Source organism: Amblyraja radiata, chromosome 3 (assembly GCF_010909765.2).
Source record: "Amblyraja radiata isolate CabotCenter1 chromosome 3, sAmbRad1.1.pri, whole genome shotgun sequence".
Lineage (NCBI taxonomy): Eukaryota > Metazoa > Chordata > Chondrichthyes > Rajiformes > Rajidae > Amblyraja > Amblyraja radiata.
Window position 1 is genome coordinate 131,199,080 of NC_045958.1, and position 27,346 is coordinate 131,226,425.

Below are 27,346 nucleotides of genomic sequence, written 5' to 3' on the forward strand. Positions count from 1 at the left end.
GCACATCGATTTGCAGGAAAGATATTGATCACTTGCAGGCAGAGATTAGTTTAACTTGGCATCATGTCCAGCATGGTGATAGTGGGCCTACGGACCTGTTCTAGTTATGTTCTATATTATCAAGAATTACAGTCAGATCTTGAGACAGCTGGACAAGTGGACCATAGAATGTCTAATGGAGTCTAATTCAGATGTGTGAGTTGTTGAATTTTGAGATGTCTCCCCAGGGTAGGACCTTCATAGTGAACAGTAGGGCCCTGGGGAGTGTTGTAGAGCAGAAGGATCTAGGAGTACAAGTACATAGTTCCCTGAAAATAATGGGTACACAAAGTGAAAAAGGCAGCTTTTGGCACATTGGCCTTCTTCAATCAGGGAATTGAGTCCTGAAGTTGAGATATTGTACAAGGTGTTGGTGAGGTGACATTTGGAATATTGTTGTCCGTTTGGTCAACCAACTGTAGGAAAGATAGAATTAAGCTGGAAAGGGTGCAGCAAAGATTTAAGAGGATGTTGCCAGGATTCGGGGGCTTGAGTTACAGGGAGAAGTTAGGAAGACGCGAACTTTAGTCCTCGGAACACAGGAGGCAAAGGAAGATTGTAAGATCTTATAAATTACAACCATGAAAGGAATTGATGAGGCGAATGTACACGGCCCTTTCCCCATGGTAAGGGAATCAAGAACTAGAGGGCATGATTTAAAGTGAGATTGGAGGGATTTAATAGGAACATGAGGGGCAACCTTTTCACAGAGTGTTTGGTATAAGGAGCGATCTGCCAGAGGAAGGCAGGTTTAATAACATTAAAATGAATTTGGACAAGTACATGGATAGAAAAGGTTTAGAATGATATGGACCAAATGTAGATAAATGGTACAAGCATCAACTTCTCCCTAAATGTCAGCAAAGCGAAGCAGCTGTTCATTCTTTGGGAAACGAGGTGGCGTACACAACACAGTCTGCAGCAAAAATGCTGAAATGGAGATGATTAAGAGCTTCAAGTGCCCAGGCATAAATATATCTTCAACAATTTATCCTAGTCCAAAAACACCTCAACTTCCTCGGAAGAGTAAGGAAATTCCACATGTCCACAATGACTCTTACCAATTTTACAGATGCACCAGGGAAAGCATCCCATCAGCATGCATCACAACTTGGTTCAGCAACTGCCCAAGACCGCACAAAATTGTAGAAAGTTGTGGATGCAGCCCAGTCCATCAGACAGCCCAGACTCCCTCTCCCCCACCTGCTTCACCCATCAACTCCATCTGGGCACGCAGTCTTGGGAATGCAGCCAACATAATCAGGCACTACTCACAACCCAGCCATTCCCTCTGCCCTCACCAGCCAGGAAGAAGATAGAAAAGCTTTTAACCACCTACCACCAGATTAGGGAGCAGCTTCTACCCTGCTGTTATCAGACTATTAAATGGACCTCTCAGAAGTTAAAGATTTAGTCGTAAAGTGATAGTCATACAATATGGAATTAGGCCCTTCGGCCCAACTTGTTCATACTGTATTGTGTTCAAAAAGGAACTGCAGATGCTGGAATATCGAAGGTACACAAAATTGCTGGAGAAACTCAGCGGGTGCAGCAGCATCTATGGAGCGAAGGAAACAGTCGACGTTTCGGGCCGAAACCCTTCTTCAGACTGATGGGGGGTGGGAGGGGGGAGAAGGAAGGAAAAGGGGAGGAGGAGGAGGAGCCCGAGGGCGGGCGGATGGGAGGGTGGGAGGAGACAGCTAGAGGGTTAAGGAAGGGGAGGAGACAGCAAGGGCTAGCAAAATTGGGAGAATTCAATGTTAATGCCATCCGGACGCAAGGTCCCCAGACGGAATATGAGGTGCTGTTCCTCCAATTTCCGCTGTTGCTCACTCTGGCAATGGAGGAGACCCAGGACAGAGAGGTCGGATTGGGAATGGGAGGGGGAGTTGAAGTGCTGAGCCACCGGGAGTTCAGGTAGGTTATTGCGGACTGAGCGGAGGTGTTTGGCGAAACGATCGCCCAACCTACGCTTAGTCTCCCCGATGTAAATCAGCTGACATCTAGAGCAGCGGATGCAGTAGATGAGGTTGGAGGAGATACAGGTGAACCTTTGTCGCACCTGGAACGACTGCTTGGGTCCTTGAATGGAGTCGAGGGGGGAGGTGAAGGGACAGGTGTTGCATTTCTTGCGGTTGCAACGGAAAGTGCCCGGGGAGGGGGTGGTGCGGGAGGGAAGGGAAGAATTGATGAGGGAGTTGCGGAGGGAGCGGTCTTTGCGGAAGGCAGACATGGGGGGAGATGGGAAGGTGTGGCGAGTGGTGGGGTCACGTTGGAGGTGACGGAAATGGCGGAGGATTATGTGTTGTATTTGTCGGCTGGTGGGGTGAAAGGTGAGGACCAGAGGGACTCTGCCCTTGTTGCGAGTGCGGGGATGGGGAGAGAGAACAGTGTTACGGGGTATGGATGAGACCCTGGTGTGAGCCTCATCTATGGTGGCGGAGGGGAATCCCCGTTCCCTGAAGAACGAGGACATTTCCGATGCCCTGGTATGGAATGTCTCATCCTGGGAACAGATGCGGCGTAGGCGGAGGAATTGGGAGTAGGGGATGGAGTCTTTACAGGGGGAAGGGTGGGAAGACGTGTAGTCCAGATAGCCACGTGAGTCAGTGGGTTTGTAATGTATGTCGGTCAGGAGTCTGTCCCCTGCGATGGAGATGGTGAGGTCAAGGAATGGTAGGGAAGTGTCGGAAATGGTCCAGGTGTATTGGAGTGCCGGATGGAAGTTGGTGGTGAAGTGGATGAAGTCAGTCAGTTATGTGTAGGTGCAGGAGGTGGCCCCAAAGCAGTCGTCAATGTAACGGAGGTAGAGGTCGGGGATGGGGCCCTGTAGTTGGGGACTTGTTCATACTATAGAAGTTGGTGAGAGTTGTTGGGGACATGCCAGATTTTCTAAGCCTTCTAAGGAAGTTGGGGCATTGGAGCGCTAGACTGCCAGACTATCATGATAAACTTCTTCAGGAATGGAAATTTGCCATCCTGAATCAACTCTGATATCTGATGTTGTTCCTTAATTTCTTGTTGAAATATAATTAGAGGTAGCGTAGGTAAAAAATGTAGGCATTTTCAGTTAGCTTGCGTCCCATTACTTTCTTTTTCAAAAGGGTTTCACCCGTGAGAACTTGTTACTCATTTCATAATGTGAAGATGAAGATGATTTATGAGAATAGGGCATTGTACTGTACACAGTTTTGAGTTTGAGTTAAATTTACATTTTTGATCCTAGGGCGGATTTTCTCATAAACCAAGGGTGTACTTTAAAAAAAATTTGTATTCAGGCAGGACTGTAAAACATGAATACCAAGTCTTTTCTACCATAGTTCTCTGAAAATGGCACCGCACGTAGACAGGGTGATGAAGAAGTCATTTGACATGGTTGCCTTCATTGGTCAAGGAATTTGGTACAAATATTGGGACAGCGTAGGTTAATTCCTGGGATGGCTGGTCTGTTATATACTGAGAGAATGGAGTGGCTGGGCTTGTATACTCTGGAATTTAGAAGGATGAGAGGATATCTCATTGAAACATGTAAGATTATAAAGGGTTTGGACATGCTAGAGGCAGGAAACATGTTCCCGATGTTGAGGGAGTCCAGAACTGGGGGCCACAGTTTAAGAATAAGGGATGGGCCATTTAGAACGGAGATGAGGAAGCACTTTTTCACACAGAGAGTTGTGAGTCTGTGGAATTCTCTGCCTCAGAGGGCAGTGGAGGCTGACTCTCTGGATACTTTCAAGAGAGAGCTAGATAGGGCTCTTGAAGGTAGTGGAGTCAGGGGATATGGGGAGAAAGCAGGAATGGGGTACCAGGGCTCGAAATTAGTGGTTGCCCAGGTGCCAATGGCCACCTAAAGTGCCGCCGGGCAACCTAAATGCCGAGTCATTTTGCCCGGCTTGGCACTTCAGGTACTGGTTTACGGACACAAAAAACTGGAGTAACTCAGCAGGTCAGGCAGCATCTCTGGAGAAAAGGAATAAGTGACGTTTCGTGTCGGCAACAGCTGTAGTGCGAGGCAAAGATACTAGGTGTGGGGTGACGGAGGGTCGGAGCGAATGTCCCGCACAGCAGCAGCGGCAGCGACAGCGGCTCCACCTCCTCCTCCTCCTCCCGCACCCCGCCCGCCCTGATAGCAGCTGCTGCTTGCCACTCCGCCAACGGCGATAACCGCTTTCAAAACAAACCCTCCCGCACCCCGAGACCAGGAGGAGGGAGGGAGGCCCTGTTTCGCTGTCTGAAGCACCTGCACCGCTCGGCCCCGCACTTCCTGTTGGCTCGCGGAGGAGAGGAGTCGGTGGCGAGGAGATCCCAACTGCCTCCCCCTTTGGCGGCGACGAGGAGCGCTGACCTTCCTTCCCCCCTCCCCCCCCCCCCCACACAACCCTATCTCTTTCTCTCTTGTACGCCCCCCTCCAACCCCCTTATCCTGGGACCCCTCCTCTCCATCCCACACTGATCCACATTCCCGCCTCTATTCAGTCCTCACTGACATCCCCTCAGTGCTCCCCTCCCCATCTATTCATCCTGCACTGATCACCCTATCCACCTCACATTGATTCTCAGGCCACCCCCCATCCATCCTACACTGGCCCCCCAATTCATCCTGTACTGATCCCCCCTTCACATCCATCCTGCACTGATCACCCCCATTTATCCTGTACTGATCCCCCCCATTCATCCCGTACTGACCCCCCCTCCATTTATCCTGCACTGAACCCCCACATCCATCCTGTAGTGTTCTCCCCATTCATCTTTTACCAATCGTGTACTGATCCCCTGATTCATCCTGTACGGTTCCCCTCATTCATCCTGTACTGATCCCCCCCACATTCATTCTGCACTGATCCCCCATTCATCCTGTAGTGAACCCTCATTCATCCTGCACTGACCCTCCGATCCACACTGTACTGACCCCTCCCATTCATCCTGCGCTGATCCCCCCATCATCCATCCTGTACTGATCCCCCCCCCCCATTCAAGAAGAATGTGGGGATCAGTCTGAAGAAGGGTCTCGACCCGAAACGTTGCCTATTTCCTTCACTCCATAGATGCTGCCTCACCCGCTGAGTTTCTCCAGCATTTTTGTCTACACCCATTCATCCTGTACTGACCCCCCCCCCGTCCATCCCGTACTGATCCCTCCATTCAACCCACGGACATCCCCCGCGCTCTCCCCTCACAATTTTACCTACTCAAACCAACACGCACTAATTCCCCTGCCTCAATCCATCCATTGTGTTTTAATTCCCAATGTTATTATTTGTTTTAATCCATAAAGATGGATTAATTAAATTGTGAACACGTGAAACATTAAAACCGCAGTGTTCGATTGTCACTGCTACCGTTGACACGTTATTACAGAATTCATTTTAACGGCAAGTCAATGCTCTTAATATGGAGTATCAGTACTGTAGTTATTTAATGAGCAACATTTACAACTATACGTTGGATTTATCCAGGTTTTACTTCTACAGTCAGTCATATACATCACAAATTTGGTCAGTAGATATTTCAGTTGAAATTTTAACATTAATTCTGAAGTGGGAATGATGGAAACAACGTTTATCAATAAATGTTTTTTAATCTGGTGCGTACAAACTGGGTATCTTCATTGCTGTTCACAACACATACATCTAATCTGAATGTACGGTAATGTGGCGTTTTGACACCTTTAAACATATTACCAAAAGAACATTTGCTGCATTTATGTCCCTTGGCCATCTCTTGTCAGTATAATGTTAAACCTGTCAGATGGGTATAGTCGGTTTTAACAGCTATTATCATAAAATGCCTTTAGAAATTTCCTTGCAACCTGTATATTTTGTTATGAATAAATTATGTGGGAAGCGAGAGTGTTTCTGTACCAATAGCAACAACCCATGCTACGGCCATGTCATGGTAATATTCGGTCCTTCACAGGATTTATTGACACAGGTTGATCATACGCTGAATAATCCAACCACATTTTTGTTTGGAAGTGGAAAGAAATAATAGAAATTGCATTCATTGCAATGTGTAAAAAAAGTTGAGATACTGTATTATAATTTTGCTTCATGTCATTGTGGTATATATCATGTCTTGATTGGTGAATATGTTTAGTTTGTGACTTTATTTGAAGCAGAAATAATATGTGAATGCTTCATTGAGCATAATTCCGACCGGGAACTGCGCACTTCGACCGAGCACATTATCGTATGCATCATGCAAACCGTCTTAAATGACCACCTAAACTGTCATTTGGCAACTTAAAAAGCTGACTAGGTTGCCCGGCTGGCAACAGGGAAAAAAAGATAAGTGAGAGCCCTGGGGTACTGATTGTGGATGATCAGCCATGATCACATTGAATGGCAGTGCTGGCTCGAAGGGCCGAATGGCCTACTCGTGCACCTTTTGTCTATTGTGACGTCATGTTGAACTTTGCAACGCGTTAAGGCCATGCTTTTGAAGTATTGTGTGCAGTTCTGGTGGATAAGGATGCCAGTAAGCTGGAGTAGGTGCAGAAAAGATTCATGGGGATGTTAACTGGGACTGGAGGGCTTGAGCTTTATGGGGAGACTGGATAGGCTGGGAATTTATTTCCTTAGAGCTTTAGGTGTTGAGGGGTGACCTTTTGTGGTATATTAACACATGAGGGGCATAGATAAAGGTGAAAGGTGACTTTCTCAGATAGAGAAGTATAACATTTAAGGGTTTGGGTTTATGGCGAGAGAAAATGGTAGAGGCAGGTACAATCGCAACAGATCCAGATATATGATAGGAAAGGTTTGGAAGGGCCCCTTGCAGGTGAATAGGATTCACTCGGGTAGGCAATAATGACTATGGACCAATTGAGCCAATGTTTCCATGCTGTATAACTGACTCCATTTCTAGCCATGGAGTTATTCAATGCTTTATTAGGGAATGCAACCTGTGCTGATACACATCATCTGCTGCAGTCAAGTGTAAGTGGGTGATATTTATAGCTGCACTCGCAGACGTGTCAACATTTCAGAACTGGCCTTTCTGTATTGGTGTCTCATGTTCCAGAGAGGGTAAATCCACATAATATTTAATTATAAGTTTCTGTCCCATATTATCATAAAACTGCACAGAAGCAATCACTTATCTATACTGACCCCCTAGAGACTTCTATCTCATGATGTTTCAAGTGGTCAGTTAGATAGTTAACTGCCATGCACGAGAATCCCAGCCATAGTCTGGATGAAAAACGTCTTCCTTGGATCCGCTCTAAATCTCTTCCCATTACCTAAATCTAAGTCCTTACGTTTCTGACACCTTTGCAATGAAGAAAAGTTTCCTACCCTTTCTATCCCCTTCACAATTGTTTTTATACTTCAGATTCCCCCCTCAGCCTTTCTCTGCCCAGAAGAAAGCAAACCCAGCCTTTACAATCTCTCCTTATAATTGAAACATTCCATTCCAGGGAACAATGCTGAAAAATCTCCTCACCCTCACCAGTGCATTTATATCCTTTTATAGTGTAACAACCAGAACTGGAGGTCATAGTCTATCTGTGGACTGACCAATATTTTGTACAGGCCCTCCCCAGGTTGCGAATGTCTGAGCTATGGGATGCCCATACATACTAACAAGCCACGACAACCGTGGGCTTGGACGAGCTGAGCAGAGCTGGGAGCACTGAGTAGACTCACACACTCACTGAGTCAGCTAATCCTTTCTGATGGATGAAACATTTTGGTTACGAGCAGTGTTCGGGAGCAGAACTGTTTTATAACCCGGGGACTGCCTGTAAAGCTCTGCCATAACCTCCCACGTATCTTGTACTCTTTTCTCTAAATCGCCAGGTAAGATATTTTGGTTATAGGTTCCTGAGGACAAAAGAATGGCCAAAAAATAACTTGAACAAGTTGCAATTTCTTTGTGAATTTCTTTTTTCAATCTTCTCCAGTACTTAGCTGAGCCTTACAGACGCGATGCTTAAATATGATTTTGAATCTTGCAAATTAATTTAGTTGCAAACTGGCTAAAAGGTTGTTTGTAATGCAGTATGAAAATAAAAGTCTGCTTTATTTCTTTATTTTAGATAAACCCTTAAAGAAACGTAAGCAAGACTCGTTCCCACAAGAGACTGCTGGAGGAGGTGGGAGTGCTGCAAGCAGACCTGCACTCTTGGTTAGTATAGATCTGCAACACGCAGGAAGAACTGATGGGCAAGCGGTGCCCCCTCTAGATTCAGATGGAGTGAAGAAATCTTTGGAGATTGTACGACAGGCCACTGAGGGAACTTTAATTTCACGGCAGGAAGATGCAATGGTGGGTTTAAAACCGAAGTTGGAAAGTCATCCGGTGGTTCCCAGGAGGAAATCTGAAAACGAGGGGCAAAAAGAAGACGGCCAAAAAAATGACGGCCGACCTGACGTGATAAAGTCTAGGTCAGAAACACCGAAACAGAAGAATGAGAACCGGCCAGAGACACCAAAAGTAAGGCACGAAAGTAAAAGAGAGGCGTCTAAACCAACTCCTGAAAAACGACCGGAAATATCCAAACACAGACACGAGGGAAAACCTGATCATACCAAAACAAAAACCGAGGGTCGATCTGAAACACATAAACCACGGCATGAAGGGCGGCAGAGTTCAGACCCTCTGAAGGAGAAACGAGAGCCACACCATGAAGCTCAGAAACAGAAACTAGACGAGAAAAATGATCCTGAAAGAGGAAAAGTGGAACCATCAAAGGTCAGGAGATCAGAGACCCCAAAACTAAGTAAGAGTGAATCAGATACTAAACCATCGCGAAATGAGCCTGCTAAACATAATCGGACAGAGTCATCTAAATCAGTGAGAATGGAAAGGAAAGGGTGTTCTGATTCTAGTGATCGAGGTGACAGGAGTGAACGTCGTTCACCAGAAGAGCAGCGGTTGCGATCTGAAAGTCCTAGAGTTAAACACGATAGAGGAGATCCTGGAAAGATAAAATCTGAAGCGAAAGATCGAATTGCTTTAAAGCAGAGTAGGAGATCGGACATTCCATCAGGATCTTTGACCAATAAAGAGAGAGATGATCGAAGATCGGAGGGGAGCAAAGTGAAATCAGAGACCCCCAAACCTCGGGCTGATGATAAAGAAAAGTTTCCGAGTTATCTGCTGGGGGGAGGAAGGTCTGACGCACTTAAGAACTTTGTAATCCCAAAAATTAAGCGGGATAAGGATGGCAATATTTGCAATGAACAGAAGGAATTTAGGAAACCTGTGGATAAGAATGAAATAAAATTAAAGATAGACAAAATGGATTTAGTGGAGGACTTGAAGAAAGTGATCAAGCCTGTTGTGGTTCTCCATAAATTACCTTTTGATGAAGTGCAGAAATTTATCAAGGACAATGAAGAAAAAAATGCATCAAGAAGCTCCAGCAAATCGAAGAGCAGACTGCCCTCCAGGCCAAGTAAAGGTACCAATTTTACTTTGCTTGATTGCTTAATTGTAGCAAAACCTATGAAGTTCCAAGCATTATCTGGAGTAAATGTCCTAATGCATGCAATATCTTCTAGTGGCAGAGCATTGCTACAGCAGTTTATCGAATAAACATTAACTTTAAACTGTTTCCCTGCAGTATGTTATGCTTTCACCTCTCATCCTTGACCCTCACAACAAACCAAAATCAATTAAATGTTTCAAATATTATGACGTTGAAATTAATCCCAACAATCACTTGTAGGTTTAACAGCTGAACAGTTTTGGACCAATGCATAATTTGCAGCTACAGTAGTCCTTTTCCCTCAGAGGCTTTTCGTGGCCATCTTTTCAAACCTGTGATAAATAAAGTCCAACACACAGGGGTATATATTGCTCACATCTCTTGTTCTAACAAAATATATAAAAAATCTTCTAAACAAATAACAGCCTGCAGGTGGAATCGAGCAGCATCTAGGTGGTATGGGGGGAATTAATTATCACGTCTCTGGTCTCAACCCTGCATCAGGGCATAGTCTCGACCTAAAATACTGACTACCCTACCTAAAGGTGTTTTTGTAGTCTATCTTCATAAAGTGAAGGATTTTATATTTTACTGATTGATCTTTTCTCTTATTCTCTCTCTCCACCAGTTAAAAAAATGTATTCACTGACACTCTCGGATCATTCTTTCTGTCCTATTGCCCATTTTGGTTTTCTAACAAAATATATTACTACATGCTTTGTGTTAAATTTCATTTGCCCATTCTATAAGACAACAAATGTAATCTTGTGGTCTGTTATTAACTTTCTTTTTCAAATTCTTTGAACAAGCTCCATTCCACTCATTGCCTTTGTTCTGTTACTGGACTTTCAAATTTAATCTGCAAATTTGAAATTTCATCTTGTACACTGATGCACTGGAGTAACTCTGTAGAACACGGTTAGATGACGTAGGTAGACACAAAATGCTGGGGTAACTCAGCGGGTGAGGCAACATCTCTGGAGAGTAGGAATGGGCGACGTTTCGGGTCGAGAGCCTTCTTCAGACCCGAAATGTCGGCCATTCCTTCTCTCCAAAGATGCTGCCTCACCTGCTGAGTTACTCCAGCATATTGTGTCTACCTTCGATTTACCGGCATCTGCAGTTCTTTCTTACACGGGTAGATGACGTTTCGGGTCTGGACCCTTCTTCCAACTGATTTGTTCTTCAGTGATAATAACCTGAAGAAGGGTCCCGATCCAAAGAGGTACGTATCCATGTTCTCCTAGGATGCTGCCTGACCTGCTGAGTTACCCCACCACGTTGTACATTTTTTTAGTTATTTGAACATTGTTGGCTTTCTGTTGATTTTTGCCATAGCCTAATATGGATAGCCTAATATGTGCAATCTTCATCAAATGTCTTGAAACTTATATGGTTAATATTCCTATCTTATATCTCATCAACAATTTAGTTAAACACTATTTGGCGTTCAATAAATCATGGTATCTCCTCTTAGAGCTCAAATTTTCCATATCTTTTCCTCAAATGGCCTACCTAGTCTCTGGATTCATGTGGCTCCCCATCTCTCAGGAAGTTCTTAAGAACTTTTCAACAATGCCACCATGGCTCAACAATTGACAATGTTACCACAGAGCTCTAGCGATGCGTGTTCTATTTTAATCTCCAGTGTTGTTTGTTTCCTGTTCTTCCTGTGACATTGTTGGTTTTCCACAGATCCTCTGGTTTCATAAGTAATAGGAGCAGAATTAGGCCATTCGGCCCATCAAGTCTACTCCGCCATTCAATCATGGCTGATCTATTTATCTCTCCTAACCCCATTCTCCTACCTACTCCCCATAACCCCTGACACCCGTACTAATCAATAATCTATCTATCTCTGCTTTAAAAATATCCATTAACTTGGCCTCCACAGCTTTCTGTGGTAATGAATTCCACAGATTCACCACCCTCTGACTAAAGATCCACATATTCACCACCCTCTGACAATAAATAGACAATAGGTGCAGGAATAGGCCATTCGGTCCTTCGAGCCAGTACCGCCATTCAATGTGATCATGGCTGATCATCCCCAATCAGTACCCCGTTCCTGCCTTCTCCCCTTATCCCCTGACTCCACTATCTTTAAGAGCTCTATCAAGCTCTCTCTTGAAAGTATCCGGAGAGCCGGCCTCCACTGTCCTATGAGGCAGAGAATTCCACAGACTCACAAATCTCTGTGTGAAAAAGTGTTTCCTCACCTCTGTTCTAAATGCCTTACCGCTTATTCTTAAACTCTGGCCCCTTGTTCTGGACTCCCCCAACATCGGGAACATGTTTCCTGCCTCTAGCGTGTCCAAACCCTTAATAATCTTATATGTTTCAATAAGATTTCCTCTCATCCTTCTAAATTCCAGAGTATACAAGCCCAGCTGCTCCATTCTCTCAGCATTTGACAGTCCCGCCATCCCGGGAATTAACCTTGTGAACCTGCACTGCACTCCCTCACGAATGTCCTTCCTCAAATTAGGGGACCAAAACTGCACACAATACTCCAGGTGTGGTATTACTAGGGCCCTGTACAACTGCAGAAGGACCTCTTTGCTCCTATACTCAACTCCTCTTGTTATGAAGGCCAACATGCCATTTACTTTCTTCACTGCCTGCTGTACCTGCATGCTTACTTTCATTGACTGATGAACAAGGACCCCCAGATCCCAGTGTACTTCCCCTTTTTCCAACTTGACACCATCTAGATAATAATCTACCTTCCTGTTTTTGCTACCAAAGTGGATAACCTGACATTAATCCACATTAAACTGCATCTGCCATGCATCTGCCCACTCACGCAACCTGTCCAAGTCACCCTGCATTCTCATAGCATCCTCCTCACAGTTCACACTGCCACCCAGCTTTGTGTCATCTGCAAATTTGCTGACAAAAGAGGGATTTCTCTCTCATCCCAATGTGCTGGTTGGTGGGTTTTGAGGTTGAATAGGCTTTTACTTCTTTCCAACCACAGTCAATAACTTCCTGTTATTTTGTAATATATTGCATGAACCATGACTTTGCGTGTTCACTTAATTTGTCTAACTCACCTAGAAGCTTCTAAATACACATTTTAAATAGTTCTTGGTTCTTGGTTTCTTGGTCCTTCAAAATATTCCCAATGGAATTTAAACTGGAGGTGGTGGAGGGAGGACTTAAGCCAGAAAGGGTTAATAGTTTGATTTTGACGTTAAAGTGCTTTAAATACATTTGTAGGCTACTTGGATATATGAATCATTCAGGATGTAACAAAAAATATTTTAGTATACAACTCCGGGTCAGTCTGAAGGGACGTATCCTGACTTATTCTGGGTAATAGCAATAGAAATACTTTATTGTCACATGTGACTAAGCACAGTGAGATTCTTAGCCTGCATACACAACGTATACAACTAGCAGTCACCTATGGCTGACAAAGTTACAAAGCACCATTCCCCCCCCCCCCCCCCCCCCCCAAACAGTTCCCCTACGCCGGTTCCCCATTGGCCCCCCCCACATTGTCCATGGTTCTCCTCCCACACGACGGTCCCCCCACGTCGGGTCCGCCATTGTTCTTCCCCTCCCCCCTCACAGCTTCGCCACTGCCGAGGCCCCATCGTCGCGAGGCTTCACCGCTGTCGACATCCGACTTCACACCTCTATGGTGTCGACCCGGGCCCAAGTCGTGGGCTCTGTTGGCCACATCGCCCGACCCGGGCTTCTACCCCCGAGGCCTCGGCCTGGCCCCGACCCAGTCCACAGTCCTGGCCCGTCGGGAAGCCTTCTGGCCGTGCAGCCTGTCGGGAAGCCTTCTGGCCATGCAGCCCGTCAGGAAGACTTAGGAAGGTAATGAACCTTGGGAAGAATGTTAAATACTTCTTTCCCAGCTAGCAATGGGCCATTAGGGCTCCACCCTTCCTTGGTCATCTGTTGCCAGCCTTACTCCGTTCTGGCCTTTTCCTACCTCCAGTTCCCTCCCCTCTACTTTCAGACTGAAAAACGGTCCCAACCCGAAACGTCATCCATCCTTTTCCTCCGGAAATGCTGCGTGACCCACTGAGTTACTCCAGCACTTTGTGTCTATCCTCAGTGTACAGTATTTGATATTTCCAGGAGTAAGCAGAAGTTCAATGACACTCTTGGAACAGAGAGCATTAAGAGGTAGATGCAAAATGTTGGAGTAACTCCGTGAATCAGGTAGCATCTCTAGAGAAAAGGTGACATCTGGTAGAGGGTCTGGACCTGAAACATTACCTATTCCTTTTCTCCAGAGATACTGCCTCACCCGCTGAGTTACTCCAGCATTTTGTGTCTATCTTTGGTGTTACCTGATAGAGGATTTCAAGGTTATAGATTTTCATAGAGATTAACTGTACCATATGATAATGGCCCACTAACTCGAGCTCATACATTCAAAATTAAAATATAATGTATCCATAATTTGATAATCTGCAGTATTCACAATCACTTTGAGGTGTTGCACTTTGGTATGTCAAACTAGTGCTGGACTTGCACAGTAAATGGTCGAGCCTTGGAGAGCGTTGTAGAACTGAGAGATATTACGTGGAAACAGGCCCTTAGACCTACACCATCCCGTGATCACCTTGTTCACTAACACAATCCTACACATCAGGGACACTTTAACAGTTTTACTGAAGCCAATTTACCTACAGACCTGTATGTCTTTGGAGTGTGGCAGGAAACCGAAGCACCCATAGAAAACCCAAGTGCTCACAGGGAATACCTACAAACTCCATACAGGCAGCACCCGTAGTCAGGATCGAACCTGGATCTCTAGCGCTGTAACACAGCATCTCTATCGCTATGCCACTGTGCCGCCCTATGTACCGATGCATGCTTCCCTAAAAGTGGCAGTTCAGGTGGACATAATGGCGAGGAAGGCAATTGGCACGCTCGCCTTCTTTGGGGATGGGTATTGAGTACGAAGGTTGGCACATTATTATGCAGCTGTACATGTAGTTGGCAGATTACACCTGGAGAACTGTGTGCAGTTCTGGTTGCCAAGTTATAGGAAGGATGCCATTAAGTTTGAAAAGATGCAGAAGATATTCACCATGATGTTACCTAGGCTTGAGATTGAGGTGAATAGGCTTTTACTTTTTTCTATGGAACGTGGAAGGCTGAGGGGGTGACCTTATTGAGATGTGCAAGATCACTAGGGACATGAATAAAGTTAATTGAGAATATCAATAAGACGAGTACAACAATAAAAGTAAAGCGTCCTCACCTTTTGAGATTCTAAGTTATGCAATCACTTGAAGACCATGAACCATTAAACAACAGAATATGTAGTAATTGTGATTGGAGGAGAATCACATGAATGTAAATATGGGCAAGCTCAGTCGAAGTACATGCCCCAGTTTATGCAACAAGTAAGTAATTTGCAGTGATAGAAATGATAACCGCGTTCAGAAACTTGTCTTTATGCAATCAATTACTTGCACATTTACTTTGACAGGTGGTATTGACCAGTCAGTGTTGAAGGAGCTTCCACCTGATCTCCTTGCAGAGATTGAATCCACAATGCCACTCTGTGAACGAGTGAAGATGAACAAACGCAAGCGCAGTACGGTAAAGGAAAAGCCAAATTATGCAGAAATCAGCTCAGATGATGGTGATAATGACAGTGACTTTGAATGTAAGTATCTGCCATTTTAGGTTGTAGTAAGAAGATGGAACAGATCAAACCTATCTGGGAAAAAAACTGTATTGCAAACGTATTGATGAAAGTTCAGTATAATCTTCGAAGAAAGTTTATAGGCAGTATTTACATTGAATGTAAAAATCCCCAAGATAACGGCAGGTGCACGAAATCTGGAAAAAAAAATGATGGACACAGCAGGTCAGGCAACATATGTGAAAAGTGAAACAGAGGTAACATTTCAGGTATACCTACCAGATCTCTTTTGGAATGTCTGGTTGACTCTGCGTGCATTTTGTCAAAGAGTCAAGAGTGCTTTATTGTCATATGCCCTAAAACAGAACAAAGTGCTTCTTACCTGCAGCAGCACTACAGATAGTACTCAGTAGACACCATAATAAACAATACAAATAACTTCCATTGAAACAAAAACAAATGAGATAGTGCAAAGACAAAAACAAAGCCCCAAGAGTTAATGCCAAAAGGCATTTATGAATAAAAAAGGCTATTCAGAATAATCTTCCAATGAGAGTTAAGATATTGCATTATTTAAAAACTCAAATCCATTGGCAAGATAGCAGTGACTGAAGTCTCCAAATAAGTGCAGTAAATGTTGAGGATATTAAGGGAAGTGTACAGTATGGAGAGATGGCAGATAAAATGTCATGTTTTGAAATGTAATATTTTGGTGGGAAGTAGCAATATAAATGAGAGAGAGGGCAGCTGCAGTGCCATCTTCTGCATTCTTATTTCCTTTCAATTCATGTCCTCCATTATACTCACATGTATGATTACACTTGTATAGTACGATCTGCCTTTATGGCAGAGTTGCAGGGAGACGGTTTATAAGCATATAAAATTATGAGAGGCAAAAATAAGATCAGTCAAAATCTTTTTCCCAGGCCTAAAAAAATCAAATACTGGAGGGCATAATTTTAAGGTGAGAGGAGCAAAGTTTAAAGGAGATGTGCGAGGCAATTTTTTTTACACAGATGGTGGTGAATGCCCGCAACACACTGCCGTTGTTGAGGCAGAAAGTTGCATTTAAGAGACCTTTAGATAGGCATATGGATATGGAGGTACATGGATAATCTCATTATCGAGGTGTGATGTTCCCACCTGCTTTAAAAGGACATCAATGATAAGGGCAACCCAAGCTTTTCACCGTACCACAGTACACTAAACCAAACTAATTCTGCTGCCCAAGAAGAGTAAGGTAACATGCCTCAATCACTACCAACCAGTAGCACCAATGTTCATGAACGTGATGAAGCGTTTTGAGATGTTGATTATGGCGCATATCAACTCGTACCTCAGCAAAAACCTGGACCTGCTACAATTTGCTTTCTGCCACAATAGGTCAGCAGTGGATGTGATCTTGCTGGTTCTCCACACTGTACAGGAACATTTAGACTGTTGTTCATAGACTACAGCTATTACAATAATGTTGCCAGGACTCGAGGGCCTGAGCTGTAGGGAGAGGTTGAGCAGGCTTGGGCTTTATTCCTTGGAGCGTAGGAGGATGAGGGGTATAAAGGTGTAGAAGATAATGAGAGCAATAGATAAGGTAAATGAATCTTTTACCCAGACCGGAAGAATCAAGAACCAGCGGACATAGGTCTAAGGTGAGGGGGGAAAAAAATAATTTGATGCTACCCCTGGAAGCATGGCATACCCCTGGAATTCACCACCCTCCATTTAAAAAAAAACTTGCCCCTGCACATCTCCTTTAAACTTTGCCCCTCTCACCTCAAAGTTATGCCCTCTAGTATTTGATATTTCCATCTTGGGAATGGACTGTCTATCCTATTCATGTCTCTCATAATTTTATATACTTCCATTAGGTATCCCCGCAAACTCCGACATTCCAGAGAAAACAATCTAAGTCTGTTTGACCCCTTACTGTAGCGGAAACCCCCTAATCCGGGTATAATTGTGGGAAGAAGGAACTGCAGATGCTGGATTACACTAAAGATAGACACAAAAAGGTGCATGAACTCAGTGGGTCAGGCTGAACAGGTCTGGAGAAAAGTAATAGAAGGGTCTCGACCCAAAATATCACCTATTCCTTTTCTCCAGAGATGCTGCCTGACCCACTGAGTTACTCCAGCATTTTGTGTCTATCATTATTGTGGTATACCTTCTCTACACGTTTCCTGTATTGGGTGACCAGAACTGCATGCAATACTTCAAATGCAGCCTAACCCAAGCCCTATAAAGCTGCATCATGACTCCCTGATTTTTAGAATGCCCCGACGAATGGAGGGAAGCATACCATTTACCTTCTTTACCACTTTTTATCTACTTTTGTTGCCACTTTCAAGGAATTATGGACTTGGACCCCAAGGTCCCTCTATGCATCAATGCTGTTAAGTATCTTGCCATGAATTCATTTTAGTTAATCGTGTACCGAGGTACAGTGAAAAGCTTTTGTTGCGTGCTAACCAGTCAGCAGAAGTACAATACATGATTCCAAACGACCCATTTACAGTGTGTAGATGATAAGTGAATAACATGTAGTGCAAGGTAAAGCCAGCAAAGTCCGATCAAGTCCGAGGGCCACCAATGAGGTAGATAGTAGTTCAGCACTGCTCTCTGGTTGTGGTAGGATGATTCAGTTGCCTGATAACAGCTGGGACGAAACTGTCCCTGAATCTGGCGGTGTGCGTTTTCACACTTCTATATCTTTTGCCTGATGGGAGAGGGGAGGAGTGGCTAGGGTGCGACTCGTCCTTGATTTTGCTGCTGGCCATGCCAAGGCAGTGTGAGGTATAAATGGAGTCAATAGAAGGGAGGTTGGTTTATGTGATGATCTGGGCTGCGCCCACAATTCGCTGCAATTTCTTGCGGTCCCAAACCAAGATGTGATGTATTTGATAAAATGCTTTCTTTAGAAGTAGGTGAGAGTTGTAATTGTATAGTTTCCCCTTATATTTGACCTCGTCAAACTTGCTCTGATTAAACTCTATCTGGCATTTCTCTGCCCATGTCTGCAGCAGATCCATATCCTGTTATGTCCTTTAACTGCCTTCCTCACAGTCCATGACCCCAGCAATCATATTGTCATCTGCAAACCTATTAACCAAACCGTTGATGTCCAAGTCACTATATATTTCACAAACAACAGAGGTCTCAGCACAGATGTCTGCAGAACTCCACTGGTCACCACAACCTTCATCGACATCACCTGACTCCAAGCGCAAGTCATTTATGAATCCAGATAAGCAAGTCACAGTTAATCCTGTGCATCTTAATCTTCTGGATCATTCTGCCTCAAGGGACATTGTGAAATGCTTTAGTAAAATCCATGTAGACAACATCCATCATCAATCACTTTTGTCACCTCCTCAAAAAAACCATTGTCAAGACAGTCAAGGTGTGGACGACAGATGGCACAATGGGCTAAGTGTTCGGCTGGCAACCGGAAGGTAGCTGGTTCGAATCCCGCTTGGAGTGCATACTGTCGTTGTGTCCTTGGGCAAGACACTTCACCCACCTTTGCCTGTGTGTGTCCTTGGGCAAGACACTTCACCCACCTTTGCCTGTGTGTGTGAATGTAATTATGTGAAGCACTTTGGGGTCAATGCAAGTTGACTAAAAATGTGCTATATAAATAAAGAAATTTTAATTTTAGTAAGATGACGTGCCGTATGTAAAGGCATACTGATTGTCCCTGATTAACCCATTCTTTTCCAAATGGGAATAAAACCTACCCTTCAGAAACTTCCCTGCCACTGATGTGCTGCTCACTAGCCTCTCTACTTCCCACTGTTAAATAAAGGAACAGCATTTGCTTCTCTCCAGTCCTCCTGGGCCTCGTCTGAAAGATCTTCGTCAAGACTCCCACAATCTCCTCCCATGTCTCTTTCAGTAACTTTGTTTAGTACCTCATCTACATCAAGCACAAATTCCTTTCTCTATGCTTAAGACGTCCTAGCTTTTGCCTGGTTATCCTCTTAATGTTGATATAAAAAGCCATGGGATTTTATTTATTCCAACTAGCCAAAGCTATTTCTAGGCCCTTTTGGCCCTTCTAATCGCCCGCTTGAGTTCTTCCCTCCTTTATATTCTTCAAATTTCTCCTTAAATCTCAAATCTGATTTCTTCTTAAATCTTGCATGTGTTTCCTTTTTGTATATGATCATATTTACAACCTCTTTGGTCATTCAAGGTTCCCTTAAATTGCCATCCTTATCCCCCCCCCACTCATTACTAGAATATGCTGCTACTGATCTTTGATCAACTGTCCTTTAAGCGACCCTCACTTGCCGTATATGGACTGAAAGATTGATACTTTTGGATATTGTTGGAGAATGGTGCTGAGGGAAAAGACCAGCCATAATCACATTGATTGGAAACATACTAGGGGCTGAATGGTCTATCCTCTTCTGGTTCTTAAATTCATGAGTGATTATGCTTGTGCTTGTAAAGAGACAGTGCCAAGTGATTCAGTTACAATCTACTACAAATTAACCTCCAGCATCTAGGAAAAGGCACAAGAAGGACCGAGTTGCCGACAAAGCGTGGGAGTGTGAGGAGCGTGACCGGCGGGTTCTGAACGAAATGCGGAAGGGCAATTCTGTTGAAGGTCAAGGTCGAAGGAGTTCTGGAAGCAGGCATCGGGAGCGTAGTCCTGGTTCTGAGGAAGATTCACCCCCTCCTAGTCTTAGTGACAGTAAGTGTGGTTTTTTTTATAACATTACTGAGTAAATGATAGCTGCTGGAGATGTGGCACTGAACTTGGTCATATTATTAAAGTATAATTAGATATTATTCTAGTTCTGGATATTTATCAGGTTATTAACTAAAAGTCACACTGCAGAGTTTCACATTCCAGTGTGTGGTTTGGAACATTGTAATTTCAATTCTGTTAAGATTTATCTCCCTTTGAAATTTCAGGCAGTTTTTCAACTTTACAACTCTCATTTACAGTTGCCAGAAAGATGAGAAAAAGAGAAAAATTAAGGAAAAGGAAAGCATATGAACCCAAACTGACTCCTGAAGGTAAAACCGCTGTCTCAGATACTTTACACATGTGAGTTGGATGCTGTGACCTGATGACATGCATGAATCCAGTTCATTATTCACCTGCTGGGTTTCTGGTTGAACTTAACCTCCTGAAAGCAATACCTGACTTCTCTGTTTGCGTTAGAATTTTGAATTGGATAGAAATGTGAAATGTTTTTTTATACATAATATGTTTTAATGGCTATTTCAGTTTCAATGCAAACTGATCTGCAAAGTGAAGCACCTTGTATTCGCCTGCAGTTCAGTCAAAGATATTGCTCTAAATACTTCATCCAGTCACATGAAATTGATTTCCCACAATGACGTTGATGGGCATGTGGAAAGAACAGTCGTCAGTGAAATAAGTGGGCAAATGGTAATAGGACCACAGAGTCAACACAGACTCAATGATGGACAAATGGCTGTGTATAATATGAAGACAATAAGAAATAAATGTGAGTCGTACACCATCCAGACTTGGAAATCTATTCTCAGTTCTTTCTTGGTGTCACCATGTCGCACTGTGGGAGTATCCTAGCAGGAAGGAAAGACTCCAAGGACTGTGGGAATGGCAGTTTATGCTGGTCCTACCAGTGACGGCCTTGGGTTGCAGAGTTGTAAACAGACTCTTCAGCCCACCATGTCCATGCTGACCATTGCACTGATCTACACTAGGTCCATTTGCCTGCATTTGGTTTATAAGCCTTGGTGGTTCAAGTGCTTGTCCAGATGCTGCTTAAATGTCTTGAGAAGACCTACCTCTACCATCTGTGCTTCAGATTCCAACCAGTCTCTGAGGGGAAAAAGCTCCCAAACTCTCCTACACCTCACCTTATACCTATGCCCTCTTTGTTTTAGACACACCCACATTCTTAGAAATACATTTTTACTGTCTGAAGATTTACGAGGATGGTGCCAGGATTCGAGGGCCTGAGCTCTGGAGAGAGGTGGAGCAGACTAGGACTTTATTTCTTGAGGGTCAGGAGGATGAGGGGCGACCTTGTAGAGGTGTATTAGATCATGAGAGAAATAGATAGGGTGAGTCTTTTACCCATATTAGGTGAATCAGGAACCAGAGAACATAGATTTAAGGTGAGGGGGGAAAGTTTTAATCGCAACCGGAGGGGCAACCTTTTTATGCGAAGGGTGGTGAGTGTACGGAATGAGCTGCCAGAGGAGGTAGTTGAGGCAGGGACTATCACAGCATTTAAAACACATAGAACAGGTACATTGTTTAAGAAAGAACTGCAGATGCTGGAAAAAGGTAGACAAAAATGCTGGAGAAACTCAGCGGGTGAGGCAGCATCTATGGAGCGAAGGAATAGGCAACGTTTCAGGTCGAGACCCTTCTTCAGACTGATGTTGGGGGAGGGGCCAAGAAAAAGAAGGGAAGAGGCGGAGACAGTAGGCTGTGGGAGAGCTGGGGAGGGGAGGGGAAGCAGGGAGAAAGCAAGGACTACCTGAAATTGGAGAAGTCAATGTTCATGCCGCTGAGGTGTAAACTACCCAAGCAAAATATGAGGTGCTGCTCCTCCAATTTGCGGTGGGACTCACTCTGGCCATGGATGAGGCCCAGGACAGAAAGGTCGGATTTGGAATGGGAGATGGAGTTGAAGTGCTGAGCACTGGGAGATCAGGTTGGTTATTGTGAACTGAGCGGAGGTGTTGGGTGAAGCAGTCGCCAAGCCTGTGCTTGGTCTCACCGATGTAGAGCAGCTGACACCGGGAACAGTGGTTCCAGGTGTAACCCAGCAGTATGAACATTGAATTCTCCAATTTCAGGTAGTCCTTGCTTTCTCCCTCCCTTCCCAGCTCTCCCACAGCCCACTGTCTCCACCTCTTCCTTTCTTCTTCCCGCCCCCCCTCACATCAGTCTGAAGAAGGGTCGCGACCCGAAATGTCGCCTATTCCTTCGCTCCATCGATGCTGCCTCACCCGCTGAGTTTCTCCAGCATTTTTGTCTACCTTTGAACAGGTACATTGATAGGAAAGGATTAGAAGGATATGGGCATACACATGTGGGTGGGACTAGAGTAGATGGGCCATGTTGGTTGGCTTGGCAAGTTGGACCGAAGTGCTTCTCCACTAACACCTCAGTCACTTGCCATGCCTCATTTCCAAACGGGAAGTTAAGTGTTACCCCTTTCTAATAGGCTAATCTCCTTAATGCGAGAAAACTTCACTGAAAACACTTTCCCTGAAAGCCCCATTCAAGTTATGGAGTCATAGAGCATGGGAACAACTTGGGTCAACTTGCCCAGGCCGACCAAGATGTCACATCTACAGTTGAACATCCTCAGAGCTGCCAAGTAGTACGGATATTCCGTATTTTGTACAGAAATGCGATAAAAATACGGATGTACGATTTTGCATTGTTTAATACGGATTTTTTTAAAGTTCGTATTGAACAATGCAAAATTGACCATAATAATCGTAACAACAAGGTGCAGCGGGCAGGTGGGAGCGGTCGGGATTGGCCCGACTTCCTGTTTTGTTGCCATGCCACTCGCCAATGGAGGGGTGGTGGCCCGGTGGGGTTGACTTGGGATCTTGCTACTTGGAAAATGCAGGGATGTTGGGGGTCATGCTGTACCTCTGGGGATTAAATCTGTTGGTGTTTTGGGTCTCAAGGTCTGGATGATTGTTTTTGTGGGCGTTGGTCTGCTGCGGTGCTTGGGGTTGGGGGGCTGGGGTCTCTCATTCTTTCTCGCTAACTCTGTCTCTCTCTGTCTCTGTCTGTCTGTCTCTCTCTCTCTCTCCCTCTCCCCTCCCCTTCTCTCTCCCCCACTCTCCACTCTCTCCCATTTTTTGCCTCCCCCAGGAGATCACGCGGTTCTTGGGGTGGAGAGGGGTGATAGCGGTATAAAGGGGAGGGTAGTGTCTTGTGTTCTGTGTCTTGTGTCTACTGTTTGTGGGTAAGTGTGTCTGTTTGGTGTTCAGCCATGAGTGAATGGCGGTGCGGGCTCGACGGACCTGGTGGTCTACTCTCGCACCTACTTTCTATGATTCTATGATTCTATGATCTCTCTCTCCCCCTCCCTGTGTCTTTCTGTCTGTCGCTCTAACCCTCCCCCCCTCTCTCTCTCTCTCTCTCTCTCTCTCGCGCGCGCACTCTCTCTCCCACTCCCCATCTCGTCTCTCTCTCACTCCCTCTCTCTCACCCTCTCGCCTCGGCATTCCCCGAATTCTTGGGCTTTTTGCGGGGACGGCTGCATTTGCGGTTCCTTCCTGTTGGGGGGGGGGGGGGAGCCACGGCCCGGGTGGTTCCTGGTCCGTTCCCTCCGCGGGTGCTGCCTGGCCCGCTGAGTTCCTCCAGCACTCTGTGTTTTTTGTTTGGCTCTGGAGTTGAAGGTGAACACGGGGGGCTGGGGTGGCTCAGCAGGACGGGCGGCGGCTCTGGGTAGAGGGAGTTTCAGGTCAAGACCCTTCTTTAGACAATCACAACCACTCTCACCGACGAGAGTTCAGTTCAGTCTGGGGAGGGGTCTGGACCCGAAATGTCACCCATTCCTTCTCTCCAGAGAGGCTGCTTGTCCCGCTGAGTTACTCCAGCTTTATATCTATCTTCAATTTCAGAGTTAAATAAAAAACAGAGTACCGGAGGAACTCAGCGGGCTAGGCGGCATCTGTGGAGGGAATTAATTTGCAGTTGTTTCGGGCCAGGGTTCTTCTTCAATTGGAAGGAACTGCAAATCAAGCATGATATTCTTCCGATTTAAATCAGAAATCCTATTTTTTTGTTTTTCTATTTGTCAATTTTTTGTTGCCCGATTATTTGGCGGCCAATCAACCACTGTCTCTAAGGGGGTTGCGTCCAATCATTGACCAGCTTCCCTTAAAATTCCTGTCCAATCAACAAATCGGTCTCCTCCCGTCCAATCAGCCGCTGTCTCCAAGGGCATTGTGTCCAATCACATGCGCTGGTCACTCGGCGGCCAATCAGACGCAGTCTCCGAGGGGCGTTGCGACCAATCACCGACCAGCTTCCCTTACTGAAGCAGACGATGACTGCAGCCAACACAGAGAAAGAGAGAGAGAGATGCAAGAAAGCAGCTATGACATATAATACCCAATAAACTGTATTACAAATACACAATAAACAAGTTATGCATTCTTGTACTTTTACATTGGTATGAACGCACATTTAAAAAAAAAAAATTTTTAGCCAAATGGCACCGCGTAAAAATACTGATTTCCTCAGCAAAATACAGATTTTCAGGTACTAGAATACTGAAATACTCTGACCAAACTTGGCAGCTCTGCATCCTGCATGCATTTGACCCATACCCCTCTAAACCTTTCCTATTCATGTACCTATCAAAAAGTCTTTTAAATGTTGTTATAGCAGCTGACTCAGTTACCTCCTCTGGCAGCTTATTCCAGATACCTACCACCTCTGTGAGAAAATGTTGCCCTTCAGGTTCCTATTAAATCTCTCCCCTCTCACCGTATAGCCATGTCGTCTGGTTCTTGATTCCCCTACACTGGGGTAAATACTCTGCATTCACCTTATCTATTCATCTTATGATTTTATACACCTCTATAAGATCAGCCCTCAGCCTCCTGTGGCCCAAGGAATAAAGTCCCAGCCTGCCTGACCTCTCCCTATACCTCATTCTCAAGTCCTGGTAACATCTTCAAATCTCTGCTGCATCTTTTTCAGCTTAAGAACATTCTTTCTATAGCAGGGTGACCAAAACTATACTCCAAGTGTGTTTCACCCCAGACTTCTATAACTGTAACATGCCCTGACTAATGAAGACCAATGTACCAAAAGCCTTCTCAAGCACTCTATCTACCTGTGACACCACTTTCAAGGAACTGTGCATCTTTACTCTGAGATCCCTCTGCTCAACATTCTCCAGGGTCATACAATTCACTGAAGGAGCTGCCCTGATTTGACTTCCGGAAATGCAACATCCACTTGTCTGCATTAAACTCCATGAACCATTCCTTCACCACCCTCTGCTTCATTCCATGGTAAATTCTCTATCCATTTGTAGAAACATAGAAGTGCAAATGCCAGTTAATACACAAATGTGCACAAAAATCACGAAACGTCACCTATCCATGCTCTCCACTGACCCACTAAGCTATGCCAGCACTTTGTCCTTTTTTGTTTTTTCTTTATCCATCCGGCTAGCTCTCCCTGAATTCCATGCAACCTAATCTTCCAGAGCAGCCTACCTGTAGAACCTTATTAAATGCCCTGCTGAAGTCCATATAGATAACATTAATGGCTTTGCCCTCAACAATTTTGATTACTTCTTCAAGAAACTTAATCAGAAGATCTCCTATGTACAAAACCATGCTGACTATTCCTAATTAGCCCTTGTCCAAATGCATATACATCTTATAAATGTCCTTAGCATAATGGTAGTCCCAGTCAACCTGCAGAAAGTTGAAATCCCCAACTATTACAACCCTATTATTCCTGCTATCATGTCCCTACATATTTGCTCCTCTAATTCCCACTGTCTATTTGGGAGGGCAAACCATCAAACTGATGGCCTCCCTCTTATTTCTAGCAAGACGAGAAACCTTTTTTCATGCGACTTGATGTGATGTGCAAAGTACTATCATAACGTATGTTGGAAGTAGTTGGAAAATGTAACAAGGAAATTCAGATGAATAGTGAAGGGGAAATGAGGGCTTGCATTGAAAGAGTAGAGTGTCGGGCAAATTGTATAGTTCTTTCATGATTGCTTGAGTTATTGCTTTCTGTTTCTGTAATATTCTTTCATTCAATTTATTTAGGCAAATGTTATTTTTGACAGTTTTTTAATAACTAAATGATTCTTGCAAACAGAAATGTTGGATTCGTCAACATTCAAGCGATTCATGGCCACAGTGGAGAATATCTTGGAGAACCTGGAGGACATGGATTTCACCACTTTGGGTAATTGTGAACCTTTCACTAGTAAATATTGGCAGCACTTTTGTGTGAGGTGCCATTTCCACTCAATGCTATCAGGTTTCCTTGTTAGACCCCACGTTCAAAATCAAACTATTTCAGATGCTGTAACCTGAAATAGAAATCAAAAATGCTGGAAATACCCACAAACCATGCAGCATCCGGGGAAAGAGGAAAAGGTGATGTTTCATGTTCGGAGCTCCTGATTCCAACCTCTAATATCTTTTCCAAAATTAAAAACTCAATACTGAGCTTTCGTACAGTTCAAATATGGATTCTGTGTCCAAATGTCCAAAGAGAAAATGAAGGCTGATCGTTACAACTGAACAAAACTCAAGTGAAAGAGCTCCAGACCAGTTACAAACAGCCGGATGGTTTTGGTGTAACAGGCCCCATTACCCTCCAGAGAAAAGTCCATTGAGCAGCAGGGTTCAGGCCAAAGCACTTGCAGGAACTGGTTAAGAGCTAACAATGGCCTGTTTCCTTTCTCATTGTTACTTTTTTACATATCTTTCATTCATTCTTCTTTATCTCTCTACATCATCGTCTATATCTCTTGGTTCCCTTATCCCTAACCAGTCTGAAGAAGTGCCTCGACCCGAAACGTCCCCCATTCCCTCTCCAGAGATGCTGCCTGTCATATTACTCCTCTTCACCTCCAACCATATTCCTCCCACTGCATCCCCTGCCTCTCTGTATTGCTTACCCCTGCACACCATGTGTTGTTTTCCCCCCTGTTAGCTTCCAGAATGTTCTGCATTTTGTTCTACACTTATCACCTGCCAACCTTTGTTACTGTCTCCACTCTTCCACCTGACTAATCTGCCAATCAGCCTCTCCTCACCTGGACACACCTATAACCTGCTAGCTCCTGCTAAACCCTTATTCCCTATTCTTTACTTTGGCTACTTCCCATCTACTCTTCCAGTCCAGCTGAAGGGTCTCAACCTGAAACATTGGCTGTCCATTTCTCTCCACAGATTCTGCCTGACCTGCTGAGTTCCTCCAGCTGCTCTCTATTTTTGCTACAGATTCCAGTATCTGCAGTCATTTGTAGCTCCCTAATTTCCCAGCAACCATCATCAACACTACACAAAGGTTGCACTATGGAGTTTGGTCTTACACTTATTGTTACCTGGTATTATGGTTAATAAGTTATTGTATTAATGATTATATATTATCTGGATGTTATTGCCTTTACGGGCCTGTAAAGCTGCAGCAAGGAAGATTGCATAGTTCTGTTGTCAGTACATATGACAATTAAACAGTCTTGGCTCCAATTTCTCACTAGTGTAGAGCAGTG

General features: G+C 44.5%; 1 protein-coding gene across 6 annotated transcripts in view; it reads left to right on the forward strand.

Annotated features, from left to right (window-relative positions):
* nipbl (NIPBL cohesin loading factor) overlaps positions 1-27,346 on the forward strand; it is a 278,213-nt gene that overhangs the window by 164,482 nt on the left and 86,385 nt on the right. For all 6 annotated transcript variants that reach the window (XM_033018770.1, XM_033018771.1, XM_033018772.1 and 3 more), the window contains 5 exons: positions 8,081-9,448; positions 14,940-15,119; positions 19,603-19,797; positions 20,055-20,126; positions 25,939-26,028. In XM_033018770.1, the coding sequence (XP_032874661.1) occupies positions 8,081-9,448; positions 14,940-15,119; positions 19,603-19,797; positions 20,055-20,126; positions 25,939-26,028 (1,905 nt within the window). The remainder of the gene's footprint in view (positions 1-8,080; positions 9,449-14,939; positions 15,120-19,602; positions 19,798-20,054; positions 20,127-25,938; positions 26,029-27,346) is intronic.